The sequence below is a fragment of the Malaclemys terrapin genome, chromosome 1 (assembly GCF_027887155.1).
Source record: "Malaclemys terrapin pileata isolate rMalTer1 chromosome 1, rMalTer1.hap1, whole genome shotgun sequence".
NCBI lineage: Eukaryota > Metazoa > Chordata > Testudines > Emydidae > Malaclemys > Malaclemys terrapin.
Window position 1 is genome coordinate 93,892,067 of NC_071505.1, and position 21,479 is coordinate 93,913,545.

At 47.4% G+C, this 21,479-nt stretch overlaps 1 protein-coding gene across 2 annotated transcripts; it reads right to left on the bottom strand.

The window, feature by feature from the left end:
* Positions 1-787: 787 nt before the first annotated feature.
* Positions 788-21,111, bottom strand: EIF3L (eukaryotic translation initiation factor 3 subunit L). 2 transcript variants are annotated; one of them, XM_054031770.1, is made up of 13 exons: positions 21,035-21,111; positions 20,700-20,739; positions 18,089-18,299; positions 17,337-17,416; positions 16,145-16,206; positions 14,189-14,258; positions 13,207-13,280; positions 11,963-12,134; positions 10,932-11,086; positions 9,585-9,755; positions 3,247-3,744; positions 1,931-2,011; positions 788-1,021 (listed from the first exon to the last, which is right to left on the bottom strand). In XM_054031770.1, exons 1-13 carry the CDS (start codon positions 21,065-21,067, stop codon positions 983-985), a joined length of 1,686 nt encoding a protein of 561 aa, XP_053887745.1. In that variant the 5' UTR covers positions 21,068-21,111; the 3' UTR covers positions 788-982. The 2 variants fall into 2 exon arrangements, with proteins under 2 accessions (XP_053887745.1, XP_053887753.1); XM_054031778.1 differs by lacking the exons at positions 17,337-17,416; positions 20,700-20,739; positions 21,035-21,111 and having other exon boundaries at positions 18,089-18,167.
* Positions 21,112-21,479: the final 368 nt, after the last annotated feature.

Consider the following 21,479-nt stretch of genomic DNA (forward strand, 5'->3'; position numbering starts at 1 on the left):
CCTTACAGGAAACAGCTAATGCATTCATTTGCAACTCTAAGCAGAGGTACTGCCCTGCTAGGTGTCTCCCTGCAGAAGAGATGTTGAAACAAGTTTGCTGCTGTCTACTGCAGCTGGCTACTGGCCAGATGGAAGTTGAGATCCCATTACACTTTTTGGAAAAATAAGAGTAGCTCAGTAACTCCACTGTTCTACCTTAGCCCGTTTTGAGAAAGCTGTTAGTGTTGGATGCGGTGTACTAGTGATCATGGAAGGGGCACTGTTTGCTGCCATAATTACTCTGCTACCAATTTGGTTTATAACCACCACCACCCCCAGCCCCACACTGTGTGATTGCTAGCATTCTCCCTGCCGGTCAATCAACCCTACAGTCTTCTGGGTTCACAGGGTATGTCTTCACTACTTGAAATCAATCTATCGGGGATCGATTTATCGCGTCTCATCTAGACGTGATAAATCGATCCCTGAACGCACTCCCCGTGGACTCCAGAACTCCACCAGACTGAGAGGCGGTAGCGGAGTCGACGGGGGAGCCGCAGCCGTCGATCCCGCGCTGTGAGGACCTGAGGTAAATCACGTAGCTGAAGTAGCGTATCTTAGATCGATCCCCCCAGTGCAGACCAGCCCACAGTGTCCATAGAGTTTTAGAAAGCAGGGAAGGGGTCTGTTCCCCATCCTTGTTACCCAGAGAGACCGAGAACAAGAACACACTGGTAGCAACTGCCCCTAGAATGCAACCACCTTCTCCCAAAAAGAAGTTATTGTATCTGGTACTGAAAACACAGCGGAGATTTCAATTGTTTATTAGATGATCTCAGTCCTTTGTTTGGTGGTGTGATCTGAGCAACCTGCTTAGCAAAGAAAGAAACATCAGCACCACAGGAGATTCCAGAAATGCCACAATCCTTAACTCCCCTCTCCCACAGCAAATACAATAATTTCCCCTCCCCCTCCACATTGCCGGTCAGCCTGAGCAGATGTTTCAGGGTCTCTGGCCCATCTTCTTCAGAGTTCGATTCAGCTGGAAGAAAAGAAGCAGCCTGTTACAGAGAGGAGAGTTTAAGAAAACACTCACTGCTGGGGCTCTCACAAGTGCACCTTCCCAAACACTCCCACACTCAACGGTGCAAACACCCTGAGGCAGTAGTAAGCGTAGTCCACAGTAAGGAGATAAAATAGTAAAAACCTCCCCACCCCACAACAGGGGAGATCCAGGACAAGAGGGTATAAGTGTTTTCATTAAATGATAGGGCAAGGAATAGGGTTGACCTCCTTCCATCACAGACAGTTCACATTCTCTCTGCAGTGAGCACTTGGATACAACTGGTCCTGCAGTGGCCCCTGCTGGAAGAATGGGGCCGAGACAGTGTGTTCCCTCCTTGCTGAGCATTCAGCAGCAAGAAAGGGCGGGGCTGCTGGAGCAGTGTCGCAAGGCCTTCAGAAGGGTCCCTCCTGCCCTACATAGGATGGTGGCCATAATGGATTCCCACTGGTGTTACTAATGGAAATCTGTTAGACTCATCTAAGGAAAACTGAGCCCCCACAAGGTGGCAGCAAAACATATCAGAATGATGTGGGAGGAGAACACATCACAGGTGGATACCCCAGGGAATAGCTTAAAGTTGTGTCTTCCCTGCTGGCACCACTAAATGAGTTAACCTAATCCCTCCCCCCCTCCCATTTTGCAACCGGGACAGTGGTCATGCTGGGCCGCAACAGAGAAGCACATCCTTCCACCAAAGGGGGGTTCCTGCAATCCTTCCTGATGGCTTTGGTGAGTCACTGAATGGAAACATTCCAGCTGTTTGGTCTGGTCTCACAGAAGCACCCCTACCCACACAGGCATCTCTCCCACTAGTCCTAGACCTTCCCCTGACTCCCCATCAGGGATTATTCAGAGTCCCCTGCCCTAGTTACACCCAGAGCTCACCTCTTCAAATTTGTGGATCTGGCGGATGAAGAAGTCCCCATAGCGCCGAGCGACCTTTGTGTCTGCAATATGGATCATGTCCTGCCAAGAGAACATGGAGCAATCAGGAAAGGAGCAGAGTTAATTCTGGGGTATACAGTAGCATTACTGGGGGAAAGGACCCACTGAGGCCTGAGATCAGTGTCAGAGACACCCCTCAGCTGCACTAGTCAACAGAAAGAGCCCAAAATTAAGCCATAACACTCTAATTTAAATTTTCCCTTTGGGGTAGGCTCTTGTTTACTCTTTCAAATGGTGGAATCCAAGCCCACAATGTTTTAACTTCCTGTGGCCATGTCTCTATTCAGCCCTGATAACCAATTTGATGGTGGAGGCTCCCCATCTCAGCTCTCGGGCCTTTCAGGGTAGCTTTCCCCTGCAAGGTCTGGTTCACTCTCTGCCTCCCTCTAGCAGCAGCAAAAGAGCAGGGCTCCTGCTACTGCTTGGGAGTCAGTGGCAGTTCCACTTGGTTTGGGTCGGTGGGGCAGGCAAAGCAAGAGCCAGGCCTTGCAGGAAGAGGGTTACCTCAAGGTCCAAGAGGCTAGAAGCGACAATCCTTTCTATCCACCAGGCTCCCTGACAAGATTCGGGTGGGGGGAGAGAGACCTTCTTTGAAGAGCCAAGTGGCAATGTACCTGGAGGCCCTCACTTAGCAGGAAGAACTCTTCTCCTCCCTGTGCGCACTTGCTGGCCTTGAGCTTCAGGGACAGGCTGGAGTCTGATCATTCTTTGGGTCTGGATTTCCAGCAGAGCAAGCGCTAGCTAAGAGCTGAGGGTGGGCAGAGCTAAAGGCTTTAGCACTTAGTGACACAGCAGCGTGGCCAAGCAAGACTCCCACCTGGCGGGGAAACGAGATGGGCAGGGGAAGCGCTGAAAGCTGGCAAAGCTAGACACTGCATTTAAATTGAAGTCTTGAGCTATTATTTAAACATATCCTGCCCAGGATCAGTGACATGGAGAGGGCTCCCCCAGTCTGGGACAGGAGTATTTGGGGCCTGTTTACTCGGGCCAATAGGTCTGATGTGTTTCTAGTGGCACAGGCCTAAAGGTTGGCAAAGAGCCTGCCCAGACACATGGCTCCTGGCTCTACCACTTCTCCATTAAGGACGCTGTTGAACAGCAAGATTCTGGCATCATAGCAGCACTCTGAACCACGTCCGGGGATGAGCTCCCCATTAAGAGTATGAAATGAGGAGAGAAGGCATATACGCCAGAGATTGGGCTGAATATCTGATCATGGTTTTTCATGCCTGGGGCAGAGGGAAAGAGAAACTGACCTTGTCAATGTAGAAGTCAACCTCAGAGGCTGACTGGAACTCCCCATCCAGGGCTGAGATGCCGCTGGTCCAGACCAGGTTCTTCATCTTATGTTTGAAGACTAGCAGCTGGATGCGAAACTCCTGCTCCGTGAGGTCCAAGAAGCCAGCCAGCTTGGCCACAGGCATGGTTGTGTAAAGCTTCAGGAAGCTGCGGATGGTGGACAGCTGGGCCTGCTGCTGCACCTCATCGGCGAATACCTTCAGCTGCTGCAGGAAGGGCTCCTTGTGGTAGTTGGGATGCACATTGTCATAGTTGGGGACCACGGGAGAGAGGAATTTGGGGCAGGCATAGCTGAAGAGCTCCTCATACACCTGTGGGTCACCCTTCTGCATGCGCAGCATCTTGTCCCCATACTTCTCCCTCAGCTGCAAGTGGATGCTCTCATCTATTCGCATGGGGTACATGGTGAGAGCAATGGCCAGAAGGGCATGCATCTGCTCGTTCTGCTTGTTAATCTGAGACAGAGAAGACAGTCATTAGAAGCCATCCCTCCAGTATTATTTTACAGTGCCCAGGAGAGAGCTTGGTGCCACACAATACAGAGACATGCCCTTTCCCCAAAGCATTTATAACCTAGGACACCACGTGATGAGCGTGGAGTAACAATAGGAGGGGAAGGCATGAGGTAAGACATGAGTTACAGAAATGCTGCTAATGCTCGCCTGGTTAATCAGTTTAGACACACGCCTCTATTGGTAGTACAAAGATCTCCCTTTCAATACCTACCATTCACTCAGTTGTTGTATGCACTGTGGAAAAGCAGAGTCTAAAGCAGTGGTTTTCAAACTTTTCTGGTGACCCAGTTGAAGAAAACTGTTGATGCCCGCGATCCAATGGAGCTGCGGATGAGGGGTTCAGGATGTGGGAGTGGGTTCTGGGCTGGGGTGCAGGAGGGGGTGCAGCCTCTGGGGTGGGGCTGGGGATGAGGGGTTTGGAGTGCAGGAGGGGGCTCAGGGCTGGGCAGGGGGTTGAGGCGCGGGAGAGGTGCAGGGCTCAGGGTGCAGGCTCTGGGGTGGGGCCAGGGATGAGGGATTTGGGGTGCAGGAAGGGGGTCTGGGTTTTGGGGGGCTCGAGGCTGAGGCAGGGGATTGGGGCACAGGGTTACCTCGGGTGGCTCCCGGTCAGCGGTGAAGGGCGGGATGCTAAGGCAGGCTTCCTGCCTGTCCTGGCACTGCAGACCACACTGCGCCCCGGAAGTGTCCAGCAGCAGGTCCGGCTCCTAGCCAGAGGAGCACAAGCAGCTCTGCATGGCTCTCATCCTCAGGCACCGCCTGCCCCCCAGCTCCCAATGGGAGTGCAGAGCGGGTGCTCAGGGCGGGGGCAGCACACAGAGCCCCATGGCCCCCCTGCCTAGGAGACGGACCTGCTGCTGGCCACTTCCAGAGCGCAGCACGGTGTCAGAACAGGTAGGGACTAGCCTGCCTCAGCCAGGCAGCACCGCTGACGAGATTTAACAGCCTGGTCGGCAGTGCTGACCGGAGTCGCCGCAACCTAGTGTCTTACATTCCGCAACCCAGAACTGGGTCACGACCCGCAGTTTGAAAACCACTGGTCTAAAGGAGGGGGCTTGAAGAAGGAGTTGGTATTGGCTTGGCACACCAGAATTGAGGTGTACCAGGAGAAAGGGGTTATGGAAGAAGCAGACAACTGAGACAGCAAGCCTGGCACCAGTGGCAAAACAGAGGGTGCAGGAATGATGCGATAAAAGACAAGGTCAGATATGGAAACCTAGGCAGAGTTATATAGGGTCTTGAAAGGGAGAACATATTTCAAAACTGATGGTGGGTGGAACAGAGAGCCGGGGGACAAGTTTAGATCAATATGCAAGGAAGACAATTTTAGCAGTCACATTTTGAATGAGTGTGGTGGGGGAGGTGTGTGTCATGGAGGCCAACAAGGAGGTGATCACAGCAGCTGAAAGGTGAGTCAGGCTGTGGACAGCACTGTTAGCTGTTTGGCTAGAAAGGAAGAACCAAATCTTTGAAGTGTCATGGAGTCAGAAACAGTGGGATCTGGACATGTGAGGAGCGAGAGGGAGGAGTCAAATGATCCATCAGGATACAGAACCTGGTGTTGTCAACAGTAAAAGAACAGGAGAGTAGAAATTAAGACATAAGAACAGCCATACGGGGTCAGACCAAAGGTCCATCCAGCCCAGTATTCTGTCTACCAACAGTGGCCAATGCCAGGTGCCCCAGAGGGAGTGAACCTAACAGGTAATGATCAAGTGATCTCTCTCCATCTATCCATCCATTTCCACCCTCTGACAAACAGAGGCTAGGGACACCATTCCTTACCCATCCTGGCTAATAGCCATTAATGGACTTAACCTCCATGAATGTATCCAGTTCTCTTTTAAACGCTATTATAGTCCTAGCCTTCATAACCTCCTTAGGCAAGGAGTTCCACAGGTTGACTGTGCGCTGTGTGAAGAAGAACTTCCTTTTATTTGTTTTAAACCTGCTGCCCATTAATTTCATTTGGTGGCCCCTAGTTCTTGTATTATGGGAATAAGTAAATAACTTTTCCTTATCTACTTTCTCCACATCACTCATGATTTTATATACCTCTACCATATCCCCCCCCTTAGTCTCCTCTTTTCCAAGCTGAAAAGTCCTAGCCTCTTTAATCTCTCCTCATATGGGACCTGTTCCAAACCCTTAATCATTTTAGTTGCCCTTCTCTGAACCTTTTCTAGTGCCAGTATATCTTTTTTGAGATGAGGAGACCACATCTGTACGCAGTATTCAAGATGTGGGCGTACCATCGATTTATATAAGGGCAATAATATATTCTCCGTCTTATTCTCTATCCCCTTTTTAATGATTCCTAACATCTGGTTTGCTTTTTTGACCGCCTCTGCACACTGCGTGGACATCTTCAGAGAACTATCCATGATGACTCCAAGATCTTTTTCCTGATTAGTTGTAGCTAAATTAGCCCCCATCATAGTGTATGTATAGTTGGAGTTATTTTTTCCAATGTGCATTACTTTACATTTATCCACATGAAATTTCATTTGTCATTTTGTTGCCCAATCACTTAGTTTTGTGAGATCTTTTTGAAGTTCTTCACAGTCTCTTTGGTCTTTCTTGAGCAATTTAGTATCATCTGCAAACTTTGCCACCTCACTTTTTACCTCTTTCTCCAGATCATTTATGAATAAGTTGAATAGGATTAGTCCTAGGACTGACCCTTGGGGAACACCACTAGTTACCCCTCTTCATTCTGAGAATTTACCCTTTGTTCCCTGTCTTTTAACCAGTTCTCAATCCATGAAAGGTTCTTCCCTTTAATCCCATGACAACTTAATTTACATAAGAGCCTTTGGTGAGGCTCTAATTTGTCCGGTACTGACATTAGACTTACCGGCCTGTAATTGCCGGGATCACCTCTAGAGCCCTTTTTAAATATTGGCATTACATTAACTATCTTCCAGTCATTGGGTACAGAAGCTGATTTAAAGGACAGGTTACAAACCATAGTTAATAGTTCCGCAACTTCACATTTGAGTTCTTTCAGAACTCTTGGTTGAATGCCATATGGTCCCGGTGACTTGTTAATGTTAAGTTTATCAATTAATTCCAAAACCTCCTCTAGTGACACTTCAATCTGTGACAGTTCCTCAGATTTGTCATCTACAAAAGCCGGCTCAGGTTTGGGAATCTCCCTAACATCCTCAGCCATGAAAACTGAAGCAAAGAATCCATTTAGTTTCTCCGCAATGACTTTATCGTCTTTAAGCGCCCCTTTTGTATCTCGATCATCTAGGAGCCCCACTGGTTGTTTAGCAGGCTTCCTGCTTCTGATGTACTTAAAAAACATTTTGTTATTACCTTTTGAGGGTTTGGCTAGGCATTCTTCAAACTCCTCTTTGGCTTTTCTTATTACATTTTTACACTTAATTTGGCAGTGTTTATGCTCCTTTCAATGTACCTCACTAGGATTTGACTTCCACTTTTTAAAAGATGCCTTTTTATCTCTCACTGCTTCTTTTACATGGTTGTTAAGGCATGGTGGCTCTTTTTTAGTTCTTTTGCTGTGTTTCTTAATTTGGGGTATACATTTAAATTGGGCCTCTATTATGGTGTCTTTAAAAAGCGTCCATGCAGCTTGCAGGGATTTCACTCTAGTCACTGTACCTTTTAATTTCGGTTTAACTAACCCCCTCATTTTTGCATAATTCCCCTTTTTGAAATTAAATGCCACAGTGTTGGGCTGTTGAGATGTTCTTCCCACCACAGGGATGTTAAATGTTGTTATATTATGGTCACTATTTCCAAGCGGTCTGTTATAGTTACCTCTTGGACCAGTTCCTGCGCTCCACTCAGGACTAAATCAAGAGTTGCCTCTCCCCTTGTGTGTTCCCGTACCAGCTGCTCCAAAAAGCAGTCATTTAAAATATCGAGAAATTTTGTCTCTGCATTTCGTCCTGAGGTGACATATTCCCAGTCAATATGAGGATAATTGAAGTCCCCCACTATTACTGAGTTCTTAATTTTGATAGCCTCTCTCATTTCCCTTAGCATTTCATCATCACTATCACCGTCCTGGTCAGGTGATCGATAATAGATCCCTAATGTTATATTCTTATTAGAGCATGAAATTACTATCCATAGGGATTCTATGGAACATGTGGATTCACTTAAGATTTTTACTTCATTTGATTCTACATTTTCTTTCACATATAATGCCACTCCCCCCGCCCCCCGCACGACCTGTTCTGTCCTTCTGATATATTTTGTACCCCGGAATGATAGTGTCCCATTGATTGTCCTCAGTCCACCAGGTTTCTGTGATGCCTATTATATCAATATCCTCCTTTATCACAAGGCACTCTAGTTCACCCATCTTATTATTTAGACTTCTAGCATTTGTGTACAAGCACTTTAAATATGTGTCACTATTTATTTGTCTGCCCTTTTCTGATGTGTCTGATTCTTTATGTGAATATTTTTCTTCTGATTTGGCCCTTACATTATCCTCTTCCATCCTCTGCTCCTGATTATAACCTAGAGATTCTCTATCATTAGACTCTCCTCTAAGAAAAGTCTCTGTCCGATCCACATGCTCCTCTGCAGCAGTCGGCGTTCCCCCATATCCAAGTTTAAAAACTGCTCTGCAACCTTTTTAATGTTAAGTGCCAGCAGTCTGGTTCCACTTTGATTTAGGTGGAGCCCATCTCTCCTGTATAGGCTCTCCCCATCCCAAAAGTTTTCCCAGTTCCTAATGAATCTAAACCCCTCCTCTCTACACCATCGTCTCATCCACGCATTGAGATTCTGAAGCTCTGCCTGCCTACCTGGCCCTGCGCGTGGAACTGGGAGCATTTCTGAGAATGCCACCATAGAGGTCCTGGATTTCAGTCTCTTTCCTAGCAGCCTAAATTTGGCCTCCAGGACGTCTCTCCTACCCATCCCTATGTCATTGGTACCTACATGTACCACGACCACCGGCTCCTCCCCAGCACTACACATAAGTCTATCCAGATGCCTCGAGAGATCCGCAACCTTCGCACCAGGCAGGCAAGTCACCATACAGTTCTCCCGGTCATCACAAACCCAAGCTATCTATGTTTCTGATGATCAAATCTCCCATTACTAACACCTGCTTTTTCCGAGTGATTGGATTCCCTCCCCCGGAGAGGTAACCTCAGTGCGAGAGGACACCCTACCACCATCTGGAAGGAGGGTCCAAACTATGGGAAGGTTTCCCTCTGCTCCCGTTGACTGCTCTGCTTCCCTGGGCCTTTCATCCTCCTCAACAGCGCAGGGGCTGTCTGATCAGAGGTGGGACAATTCTACAGTGTCCCGGAAAGCCTCATCGACATACCTCTCTGCTTCCCTTAGCTCCTCCAGTTCCACCACCCTGGCCTCCAAAGCCTGTACACGGTCTTTGAGGGCCAGGAGCTCCTTGCACCAAAAGTGAGGTGCTTGGTTCTAACAGTGAGACATCCAAGAACTGAGACAGGCTGAAATGCAAGATTGGATGGAAAGAGACAGGTCATGGAATGGAAAGACAGACTGGTGAACTGTCAGCAAGAAGATGGCACTGAAAATATGTAAGTGAATAAGGCTGCCCAGAAATAGGACGTAGAGGGAGAAGGAGGGGCCATGGATCTAACTCTGTGGGACTGGGAAGGACAACGACTCACCCAAGGAGCTGCTGAGAGAATATTACCACACAAGGCAAGGGAGGACAGAAGGTTAAGGAGGAAGTTATCAACAGTATCAACAGCAGCAGAGAGGTCAAAGATGGTATGAGAAGGATAGTGCACTGGCCTCGCTCCCCTTACCATTTCATACTTATAGGTAGTCCTCTGAAACATGCTCTTTGTCCTCTGGATGTAAAGAAGGATGTTGGCAAAGACGCGGATGGCATCCTGGTAACGCCGCATCATAAGGTAAGCAAAGCCCACATAGTAATAGGTGGTGACCTGGCACTCCGGCACCCGGGAATACATGCTCTGGGGAGGAAGAAAGACACAAACATGCAAAGTTAGAAAAGACATCTTCCCCCAACAACCTTTAGAACCTCTTTCCTTCAGGGAGCCCATCTCTATCAGTCTCCAAACCAGTCCTACCATAGAGAAAGGAGAGGGTTGACCTGCTGCCCTCTGTGTTTCCTGTACAGGGAAGTGAGAAAGCTATCATAGAAGACAGACTGGATGATCTAACAGATCATTTCCATCTCCCTGGCAATGGAGGATTGTTGCCAGCACTATGTTCATCTCTTCTTGTCCAGGCTAGTGTTTAAAAGTTCTCTCCTTCCCTGGACAGATTATTTACAGGCTAACAGACACCACTGTTGGGGATTTCCCCCCTCAATAGTCTCACTCCCCTCCCCCCAAAAAAATTTCTCTTCATTTCATCCCACACATGCTAGTTTTATCTGTGTGTCACACTAAACACATCCCATGCCTTCCCACCGGTAATAGGCCTCGGGCTCAGTAGATAGAATTCCATACATTGCAGGGTGTTTGCAGTCCCTCCACAGCAAGCTGTTTAAGTAGCCCATTCCACACCCCACAGTACAAGCACACAGATGGATAACATGCAGAGCTCCAGACCAGTCCAGTGACCACCCTGATGGTGTAGCTGGACTGCAATAATCACAACTGTCACAGGGGATGCATGATCCTAGAAAAAGCATTAGATATGTGGGGTAGAATGGTTGGTACAAGCAGGGCTGGGGCTAAGGGAAACAGCAGCTAACCAAGACGGGACCAGGGTGCCATACTATTAAGGGACACTATCCAGCCCAACTAACTAGCACTGCAACATCACTTTAGCGTATGATGCTTCAATCAACATTCCCCTCAGCATGGAATCATACCCTAGACCCCAGAAAGCAAACACCCAAGAACACATATACATGCTAGAACAGCCACAACGGCCATCAGGGGACAGCTATGTGTGTGTAGGATTTGCATTAAGTGTTGCATTACGCTGTGATTACAGCCCCACGTGAGGGTGGAAGTAGACACCCCCACCTGACATTCAAAGCAGGAATGAATAGCTCCGTAGTTGGGCAGTTCATTGTGATGATCGGGGCCCCCACACCTTTAGATAGCATTTGCTGCCCTTTCAAATAAAGGCACTTTAGACACAGAAAGGAGCATTTAAGAGCTGTGGCTTATTACCTTCTTGTTGAGCTCAATATTCTCCAGAACCTTGATGGCTTGGTAGTAATCCCCCAGCAGTGAATGGAGGCGCAGCAGCCCCACAAGACTGAAGTAGCCCAACATCTTATAGAGGGAGTGACGACCATACTCTCCAGCCACGCTCTCGGGATCACCTGGAAAGAGAGGAAGTGTCACACTTTCTACAGGGGAAATGGGTTCTCTCCCCACAGCTCAACTACCTTGGTGCAAGGAGCTCCTGGCCCTCAGAGACCACGTACAGGCTTTGGAGGCAAGGGTGTTGGAACTGGAAGAGCTAAGGGAGGCAGAGAGGTATGTTGACATCAGTGGGGTAGGTAAGTCAGGAGATGCAACCTTCAGCACTCCTCCCACTCTGTTTCCCAATCAACCTCAAATAATTATCCCTTTCAATGGTAACGCTTGCCAGAATTAAAGGTTTAGTTCAACTGCCAATGAAACCAATAGGAAGTCGAAGGGCATTAAACAAGGATTTGTCCCAATCTTTAAAACGTTGCAGTCTCATCCACGCAACAAACAGCAACACTCTAATGGTACATTTGCATTCTCTGGGGGGCACAGACAGCTGAACTTGAAAAGCCCAGACAGCAGCTACTCATTGCCTGCTTTTACCTATTTTTAGAGTGAGTTTGGTGCAGGTGAGAAGTGCAAGACCGACAGCATTGGAGTTTGAAGCCTTCTCTCCTCAGCACAGACAGTAGCAGTGTAAGCATACACCAACCTACCACGTGCATTTGGATGAGAAGGGAGTTATATCTCAGGACCACTCAATCCTGGGCCTCCAAGCTGAGGCTGCCAACAAGGGGGACAATTACTGTCACTTGTGATGGGCTTTTGGTAAATACGATTGAGACACCTCAGCTCATTTCACAGAACAGTCCCCAATCACTTCCACCCCAGACTAGAACCAGTAACTTCAAGGAGAAAGACTTTGCATCCCATTCTTAATCTCCCTTTCCCTTTGATCACTCCTCTTGGCCAGGACAGCATACTTGGGAACCCTGACCCCTCACCTCCACTGGTGTAGACCTCTAGCTGTCGGTTGATGTTGGATTTGTCCACCAGGGAGTGCAGCACATTGAGGACACTGTGGACATTCCAGATCTTGGGGTTTGACCGAAGGAAATCAATTTCTTCTTCAGACTTCTTGGCTGTTTTGCAGCGGTACTGGCTGAACGACTGGAACTATGGGATGAGGAAAGGACAAGCAGATAAGGAGCTAGCACGGAAACGCTCATCTAAACACCAGCCCTACGGTTCTATCATATGACTGAAGTACAGGAAGCCACAGGTCCCAACAGAAGCTTAATCTGAGTTATAACTTGGCAGCTCAAGAGGACAAGTTATACAAACACAATGCACCTAGGGCAAGACTAATGTGAAGCAGATACTCAGCATGAGGGAGAACCCAGAAAGCAGCATCACTAAGGACCCAAGGGGTAGGTGAAGGACAGACAATTAGACATGACTGAAGTGGCAGCGAGAATGTGGCTCACAGACACACATAGAGGGATCAGTATCACACAACAAGAAGGTGACAGTCCATCTCCATATGCAGTTGACAAGGTAACACCTGGAATAGTGTGATCAGTGCCAGGCATCTTCACACCAAGACATCAAACAGAAGGGAATTCAGAGAGACAAAAATAATTTAAGGTCTGGGAGGGTGGACTGATGGAAGGGGAAAATAAGGGATAGTTCAGCTGGTATCAGGAAATGTCTCCTGACAGCAAGATCTCAGAATGTGGACTAGTTATACTGCTCTGCATGTTTGGACTTGGAGATTATTCCAAATAGAAGCCGTACAAGCACCATCAACTGAGAAATTTAAAGGTGGAAAAAATACAATATATAGGAAAATCCTGCACTGGTCAGTTAGGGTGGACAAACAGTCTAAATAAAGTTCTGTAACTCTAGATGATTTTAGCCAGGCAGCTTCCCATCATTTAGATGTGGGAGAGTTGGGGTCAGGGAAGATGCACTTTACAGAAATAGGCCAGGATGCAGGAACTTGAAATGGAAATATGGGTAAAATGCCAGAGTTTCCCAAATATCTCCCAATAACGTGAAGGAATTGTTATAATTTGAAAAAAGGTCTTTGCTTCCTATGGACCTCAAATCTGAGTACCCCCTTGGATACTCTGCATGTGGGGAGATCTCAGCTACAGGAATCACATGAGATGGAAGGGGGAATGATGGAGAACTGAACAGCCTTAAGCACCTATGCTACCAGGAAGTCCAGCAACAGGCCATGTACCTGGTAGATGAATTCATCAATGATATCCCACAGCCACTGGTTGGGCAGTTCCAGAGGAGCAGGGCCATCAGCATCTGTAGGAGAAACACACAGGTAATCACCCACAATCAAGGGGTAGGATGACAGTGACATGCAGCTGTAGGGGGAAATATGGGCATCACTGTAACTTTCCCCTTCAAGGGTGGAGACAGAGCAGAACTCGCCCATTGAGCGAGGTCCCCAGCAGAGAGATGATGCAATAGCTCTGGCCGCACCCACTGCCTCCTCATTTCAGGAAAACAAAGCAAGGGCTTCATGACTTAAAAGCCTAGCTTTTTGAGTTTGATTACTAAATACTCTACAGCAGTATTTCTCAACTGGTGGGTTCTGACCCCCCCCAAGGGAGACAGGGAACAAAAGACAATCTGAGCGTTGTGAGGCACTGAAAGCTTAATACAATCTAAATGCAAAGAAAATCTCACACCCCCACTTCCTCCCACCTGACTATTCCCCTTCAAAATCAAGTATTCTCTATCAGACTCTCTAACCACAAATGGATAAATAGGCATAGAATTGTTATTGATGCATTTACTATAGAGTAATAAGTGCAAGGGGATGACAAAAATGCGTGACTTTGAATAATGGGTCTCCAACCTGAAAAGGTACAGAAACACTGCTCTCTTTCTCTCCATTTGCTCACAGCTTCACTCACTCCCCCTCTCCCCCCCGTGCAAAAGGAGAAGACACCTCCAATAACTCACCTACCATTTGCAGACCTAAAGAAGGCTGATTCTCTTCTTTTGCTCAGAGCAGTTCAGATTAGTGGAGGGATTTGGAATGTGTGTGTTTTCAGATGGATGAATGTGACGTGCTATCAATTCAACAATTTCTTTCCTTGGGTAAGACCATGGGATTCTTTCCTCTATAATCCATAAACCAGCATGCTTCTGTTCTTCCTCCCTCCCCACAAAAATTCACCAGTAAGTGGATCATAGTAACTCACTCAGAATGTAGTTGAAGAGATTACAGTAGTTGTAATAAGACTCAAATCTCTGCTCCAGAGAGGGGCCACCCTGTAATGAAAAGGGGAGAGAGTGGGGAAGTCAATATCGTCTACTTAGCTTCACTAACTGCCTAGGGCCCCCCAAGTGTGGCAGGAATGGGTTCAGGGCTATCATCATGCCTTTTGTGCAGCCACAATCTAGAGTAGCTGAGACATTCTTCCACTGACAATAGAGCTGCCAATGTCTTTATACTCAACCAGGCCAATCATCATCATACACCCCACCACCACGACCATGAGTGCACACCATTGTTATCAAGAAGCAGTCTTGACTGTTCATGTGCAATGAACTCCTTTCAGAGGTCCTGCTGCTTTCCCAAACTAAACATCTCACGAATGGAACTTCTCCCCTTTCCTCCTATCACCACCCAGACTCAAAATCTTCAGATTATCTTAAAGAACTCTGTCCTCCTCCCCTCACAGGCAGGCTCTTGACAAATCCAGTCGAACTACCATGAAGAGGAAGAATTAAGTGTTTCATTATTTTATTGACCACTTTGTAAAATGAGCAAGCGTGTCAGGGAAGCACCCCCATCCCTCCGTATTTCATTTTTAAGAACTCCACAGCACAGAATCACAGTGCTACACCTGTAAAATCTGCTCTCCCGCCCCCTGCCCTACCTATTCCTACTAGTAAATCCCTGGATCATGTCTCACGCTAATGAAACATCTCTTTCCTAATCTCCCTGCTTCTCCCCTCTCTAAGTCTATTCAAACAGTGCAGCTAGATCTTCTTCCTCTTCCACCCGCTCTGAACCATCACCTGACCATCTTCCTATTCTGGCATTCATTTCAAGTCTCACATCCTCGCTTTCAAGTCTCTAATTAGCTTCATTCCTCCCTGCGTCTCAGCTCTCTCCTTCTTCCTGTTCCCACCTCTTGAACCATTTACTCTGCCCAATCTTCCTTCTCCACTAGGGATTCAGAACCCTCTTTCAAACTCCTCCACTCTGTACTGCTAGGCTGCATTTTCTTGCACATTAGTTTCATTTTCACTCTAGCACTCCACCACCAGTCTCCATTCCACTGCTTCTTACACCCACCCATCTGACAGTTGTAAAAGTTAAATAAAAAGCCACAAAACAAGCTACACTTCTCCTGGAATTACAGCTCTGTCAAGGAGAGAATCCAATTGTTTTCGGTTGTCTCTTCTTTCCTTAATTCACCCACCACAATAATCAGGTGTCATTTGTAGTTATTTATTTGTATGTCCATAGCACCTAGAAGCCCCAGTCATGACCAGGGCCTCACTGTGCTAGGTGCCGCACAAACACAGAACAAAAAAAGACTGCCACTGCCCCAAGGAGGTGTTACCTAATTTAGATCATAGACTTCTCAAAGACCTTGTCTTCTTACATGAACGAATTATTATGAACTTTGTGCTAGTAATCACTAGCAAGAAGTAGAAAGCAACGAAGAGTCCTGTGGCACCTTAAAGACTAACAGATGTATTGGAGCATAAGCTTTCGTGGGTGAATACCCACTTCGTCAGACGCATGTTGTATTCACCCACGAAAGCTTATGCTCCAATACATCTGTTACTCTTTAAGGTGCCACAGGACTCTTTGTTGCTTTTTACAGATCCAGACTAACACGGCTACCCCTCTGATACTTAGCAAGAAGTAGAACCAGATTACAAGCCTCGGCAGGGGATGGAAGATCAAGTCTTAAAATGTCACAACTCAAATGAGGCATTACCAACCATAAGCTTGCACAAGTTTCTCAAGATCCAATCAGGACCTCATGACAGCATATCAGAAGTGTGAACAGATTTATTCTGCAGGAGTTATTTAAATCACAGACAGTGTGGTCCAGAGGGAGGAAAGGGCAAGTTTTACAGAACAGCCAACGGAAAGCCTGCACATAATTAGCAGGACCACATAGGCAAATACTCACACTGACTTTGGCGTAGATGTGCCTGTAGTAGAGCTCCTTGTACAGAATCAGGAAGACCGCATCTGGAAGAGATGGCAGAACTGGACATTAGCAAGACATTTGGCCAAGTGGTCAACATAGCCAGATTTTTCAGGTACATTGGTGGTCTTCCCCCTGCTACAATAAGGGAAAGAGGAGCAAGAGGGTCCCGCTATGGGGCTTGAGTAGGGAAAATATTTAAGAACTTGTGTTTCCCAACCTTGGGGACATTGGACAGAGGAAAGGAGCAGAGAGCATAGGGAGAGTTGCATGGCTTTGGATTCACTCCCATTGCCAATGACAGATATGCTGTTGTGGATAAAACAGTGAGCAATTCTTTGAAGCCCACTTTCCCACCCTTCTTCTTTGGCAGTTCCTGAAACAGTAGGCCACAGGAACAGCGTTCAGTGGTTACAGGCTTGGGAAGCTCTCACCATAGAATTCAGCTCCAAAGCATATGTCTCAGCCCTACCAAACACCAGCAATAACCAACCCTCAACTTGAGGAGCATGAAATCTGGTGTGCTGGGAGGGAAGGAGACAAAACTAAATAAACAGAAAGCAAAGAACAAAATAAGGGGGGGGGAGGGAGAGAGAGAAGAGACAGAAGGAGAGAGAAAACAGACAGAAGCAGCGAAGACAGCATCTATGCCAGGGAACAATATGAAGATGTATTGGGGGTCCAGCTGCCAAATCAGCAGGGGAGGCTCCAACAGAAAGGAGCGAGATTGCAAATCACTGCTTTCTTTGCATAGGAGATACTCTCCGCTCCCTTGACATTTTACCACATTTATAGCACTTCCACTTCTCATTATGATGCTTAGAAAGCCTGCTTCTGAACTGAGTGGATTCTCAGCCACACAGAGTGGGGAAGAAGAAAAATAGAAAAAGTGCTGGAGAAAATCCAGTGTCTGCCTCGACCAGAAGGATTAGATTGCACTCCTCCCATGCAATTCTTGCTCAGATAGCCAGAAGGACTACTCCTAGGGGAGAAAGTTTGATATCCAGATCTCATTCAATTCTTGGCCTGTCTGCTCTCAAGAGTGCCAAAGGAGTCAGTTATGGCTAATGGGTGGATGTGTAACAGGAAGGCACAGGATAGAGACATCAGCTGGGTCTCTTTCCAAAGTAAAGCAGTTTGCTTCTCTCTTTCCTCCAATAAACAAAATACCTACCGTTTCCAACCTGTGGTGCAATGGCCTCTGCCTCTGGCCATGGGGTGTTCTTAAAGAACCTTTCAGTCAGTTTGGTCCAGCTGTGAAAAAACACATGCAGAGGGGATTACAAATTAAACTCTTCATTCATCAGTGAAAGAAGGATCGAGTTAAAGATTTCCAATCCTGAAGACATGCTTTGTTAGATCAAAACTATTTCCACACACAGATTTATAAATGAGTCTAGTATACATGAAAGGGACCAGTTCAACAGATCTGGAAACTGAAGTCCTCTTTTACCCTTAACACAGAGAAGTAATGCAAGCTTGTCTCACACACCACCTGTGCCAGTGCGACTTAGTCATGAGCTGGAGGGACCATCGCTAGAAAAGAATCAGCCACGCCATGGCCTATTTGACCCTCGGCATGGTTCTGATGTTATCAGCAAGTGAGCTAATTAACACCAACGGGAGCACTATTTTTGTAACATGCACATTAGGAACTGGACTGAGATTCATTTGGTATGAATTTCAATCACTAGTGACCTCGGTTTGAGTCAAACCAGTTATCTAGAAGTGAAAGGACCTCTTCCTTCTCAGACATCCAAATCTACTCCCAGTCCACATTTTAAATAGAGTCCAAATTTGGATCAAATCAACTGACTGGTGCTCCCTTTAATAAAAAAAATAATAAAAAAAAAAAAACACCACCACAAAACCCCCACAGGAGCAGTTACAACAGCAATTCCCACCCTGGGAGTGATAGCTTTGTACCTGTTTTCATAGATATCTTGGATCTCATACACCTTCTGGTCAATGACATCGCTGGAGACACGGCTAGCCTGAAGCTCATACACCTTCTGATCAATCAGATCCGAGACAGTTTTATGAAAATACTGGATGAAGTTTTTGATCACTTCAGGGATCACCTGGTAGGTCTGTTGCTCATATTGGCGTTCATAGGCTAAATCCTGCTTGGGGTCTCCTGTGGAAGAAAAGGGCAACAATGCAGCAGATGATTTATGAGCATAGCTCTGTGTCTTTCCTGAATTTAATAAAATGCCAGGAACCTCAGAGGGATGCCCGGAGACAGCACAACCAGGTTGTATCTTGGATCCAAACCAGCTGGCCCCAGGGTGAGATGAAGGCACCTCCAGTACCAAAACGGCAGAATAGAGTTGAGTAACATTTCAGGAAGTGCCTTGCTTGGTCAGGGTCCTTCCCTGGGAATTCCCACCCCTTAGAGCAGTGGTTCTCAACCGGGGTCTTCCAGGGGGTACATCAACTCATCTAGATATTTGCCTAATTTTACAACAGACTACATAAAAAGCACTACCAAAGTCAGTACAAACTAAAAGTTTATACAATGACTTGATTATACTGCTGTATATACTATACACTGAAATGTAAGTACAATATTTATATTCCAATTGATTTATTTTATATTTGTATGGTAAAAGTGAGACAGTGAGCAATTTTTCAGCAATAATGTGCTGTGACACTTGTCTTTTTAGTCTGATTTTATAAGCAAGTAGTTTTTACATGAGGTGTAACTTGGGAGTACGCAAGACAAATCAGACTCCTGAAAGGGGTACAGTAGTCTGGAAAGATTGAGAGCCACTGACTTAGTGACATACCATGTCTCTGACCAACTACCAACACACACAAAAACAGGGAAATCACTAACGGGACTGTGGAGTGGGCAGGGATGAGATCCCCACCTCCGTTGGATAATCACATGAATGTCCCCTATGTGCCAGGTTTCAGAGTGGTAGCCGTGTTAGTCTGTATCAGCAAAAAGAATGAGGAGTACTTGTGGCACCTTAGAGACTAACAAATTTATTTGAGCATAAGCTTTTGTGGGCTAAAACCCTAACGCCCCTACTCTACTTACGCTACATTGATGACATCTTCATCATCCGGACCCACGGAAAAGAAGCCCTTGAGGAATTCCACCCATGATTTCAACAATTTCCATCCCACCATCAACCTCAGCCTAGACCAGTCCACACAAGAGATCCACTTCCTGGACACTACAGAGCTAATAAGTGATGGTCACATAACCACAACCCTATACCGGAAACCTACTGACCGCTATACTTACCTACATGCCTCCAGCTTTCATCCAGACCACACCACACAATCCACTGTCTACAGCCAAGCTCTAAGATACAACCGCATTTGCTCCAACCCCTCAGACAGAGACAAACGCTTACAAGATCTCTATCAAGCATTCTTACAACTACAATACCCACCTGCTGAAGTGAAGAAATAGATTGACAGAGCCAGAAGAGTATCCAGAAGTCACTTACTACAGGACAGGCCCAACAAAGTAACAGAACGCCACTAGCCATCACCTTCAGCCCCCAACTAAAACCTCTCCAGAGCATCATCAAGGATCTACAACCTACCCTGAAGGATGATCCCTCACTCTCACTGACCTTGGGAGACAGGCCAGTCCTCGCTTACAGACAGCCCCCCAACCTGAAGCAAATACTCACCAGCAACCACATACCACAGAACAAAAACACTAACCCAGGAACCTATCCTTGCAACCAAGCCCGTTGCCAACTCTGTCCACATATCTATTCAGGGGACACCATCATAGGACCTAATCACATCAGCCACACAATCAGAGGCTCGTTCACCTGCACATCTACCAATGTGATATAAGCCATCATGTGCCAGCAATGCCCCTCTGTCATGTACATTGGCCAATCCGGACAGTCTCTACGCAAAAGAATAAATGGACACAAATCAGACCTCAAGAATTATAACATTCAAAAACCAGCCGGAGAACACTTCAACCTCCTTGGTCACTCAATTACAGATCTCAAAGTCGCAATACGCCAACAAAAAAACTTCAAAAACAGACTCCAACGAGAAACTGCAGAATTGGAATTAATTTGCAAACTAGACACCATTAAATTAGGCTGGAATAAAAATTGGGAGTTGATGGGTCATTACACAAAGTAAAACTGTTTTCCCATGCTAATTTCCCCCCCTACTGTTACTCACACCTTCTTGTCAACAGTTGGAAATGGGCCATCCTGATTATCACTACAAAAGTTTTTTTTTTCTGCTAATAGCTCACCTTAATTAATTACCCTCGCTACAGTTGGTATAGCAACACCCATTTTTCCCATGTTGTGTGTATATATATTTTCCTACTGTATCTTCCACTACATGTATCCGTTGAAGTGGGTTTTAGCTCATGAAAGCTTATGCCCAAATAAATGTGTTAGTCTCTAAGGTGCCACAAGTACTCCCTATGTGCCAGTTCTAGCTCAGGGACACAGGGGCGGGAAGGGACTCCTGGGGGTGATCTGGGGCGGGGACAGGACAATGCGTGGGCACCCTGGCTCGGCCGGGCAGCAGGACTCACCTGTGTGCATGTCATAGTCACCCTGGTACGTGTAGGTTTCCTGAGGGGAGAAAGAGACGCAGAAGGGGGGGTCACCACGGGGAGCTCAGATACACAACAGACGCTCCCTTCCCCCGGGCGGGCCTGGGCCTCCCCCAGGGGCCCGGGTTAGGAGGGGAAGCCAGGCCCCTTCCCGCCCCGTCCGGGGGGGGGGCCTTCCCCGGGCCCCTCAACCAGCTTCTGGCCGTGAGTCAGGCCCCCCCGCCCCGCCTCTCCGCCTCTCCGCGCTGCCGGGCCGCCATGCGGGCTCCTGGAGCCGCGGCTGGCCGGGTCCCCGGGGGGGAGGGGCCGCGTACCTCAGTGTCGTAGTCCTCGGCCGGGTAGGCCATGGTGCGGGCGGGGGGGGTCGGCACGCGGCGGCGGCAGCACAGCAGTGAAAAGGCTCCGGCCGGGCACGCGGCCGCTTCCTGCAGAGAAGCGGAAGAGGCGGGGCGGGGCTTAGGGCTTGGCTACAGCTAGAGAGAGTACAAGTGGACTAGGGGGTGGGGCTTGGTGGGGGGTGAGGTGTGGGGGTGAGTGGGTTTGACGGGCAGGTTGGGGTGACGGGGCGGGCGGGGGGGTGAGTGCTTGGGGAGTTGTCCCCCCCCCCCTTCCTCTTTCCAAACACAAATAAAGCCTTATTTACTTCTCCGGCCTCACCCCTTCTCTGATTGACTGCTGGTCGGAATGGCTAGATCTTTCATTGGGTGAAATACCGATCTGTCATCCTCGGACTTTCTCTCATTGGCTGCTGCCTGGAGA

Coding starts and splice junctions, on each gene's coding strand:
- EIF3L (XM_054031770.1), bottom strand. CDS start 21,067: ATGGCCTACCCGGCCGAGGACTACGACACTGAG. Junction 12,135..13,206: donor TTGATGAATTCATCTACCAG/GTACATGGCCTG, acceptor CTCATCCCATAG/TTCCAGTCGTTCAGCCAGTA. Junction 11,087..11,962: donor AGAGGTCTACACCAGTGGAG/GTGAGGGGTCAG, acceptor CTCTCTTTCCAG/GTGATCCCGAGAGCGTGGCT.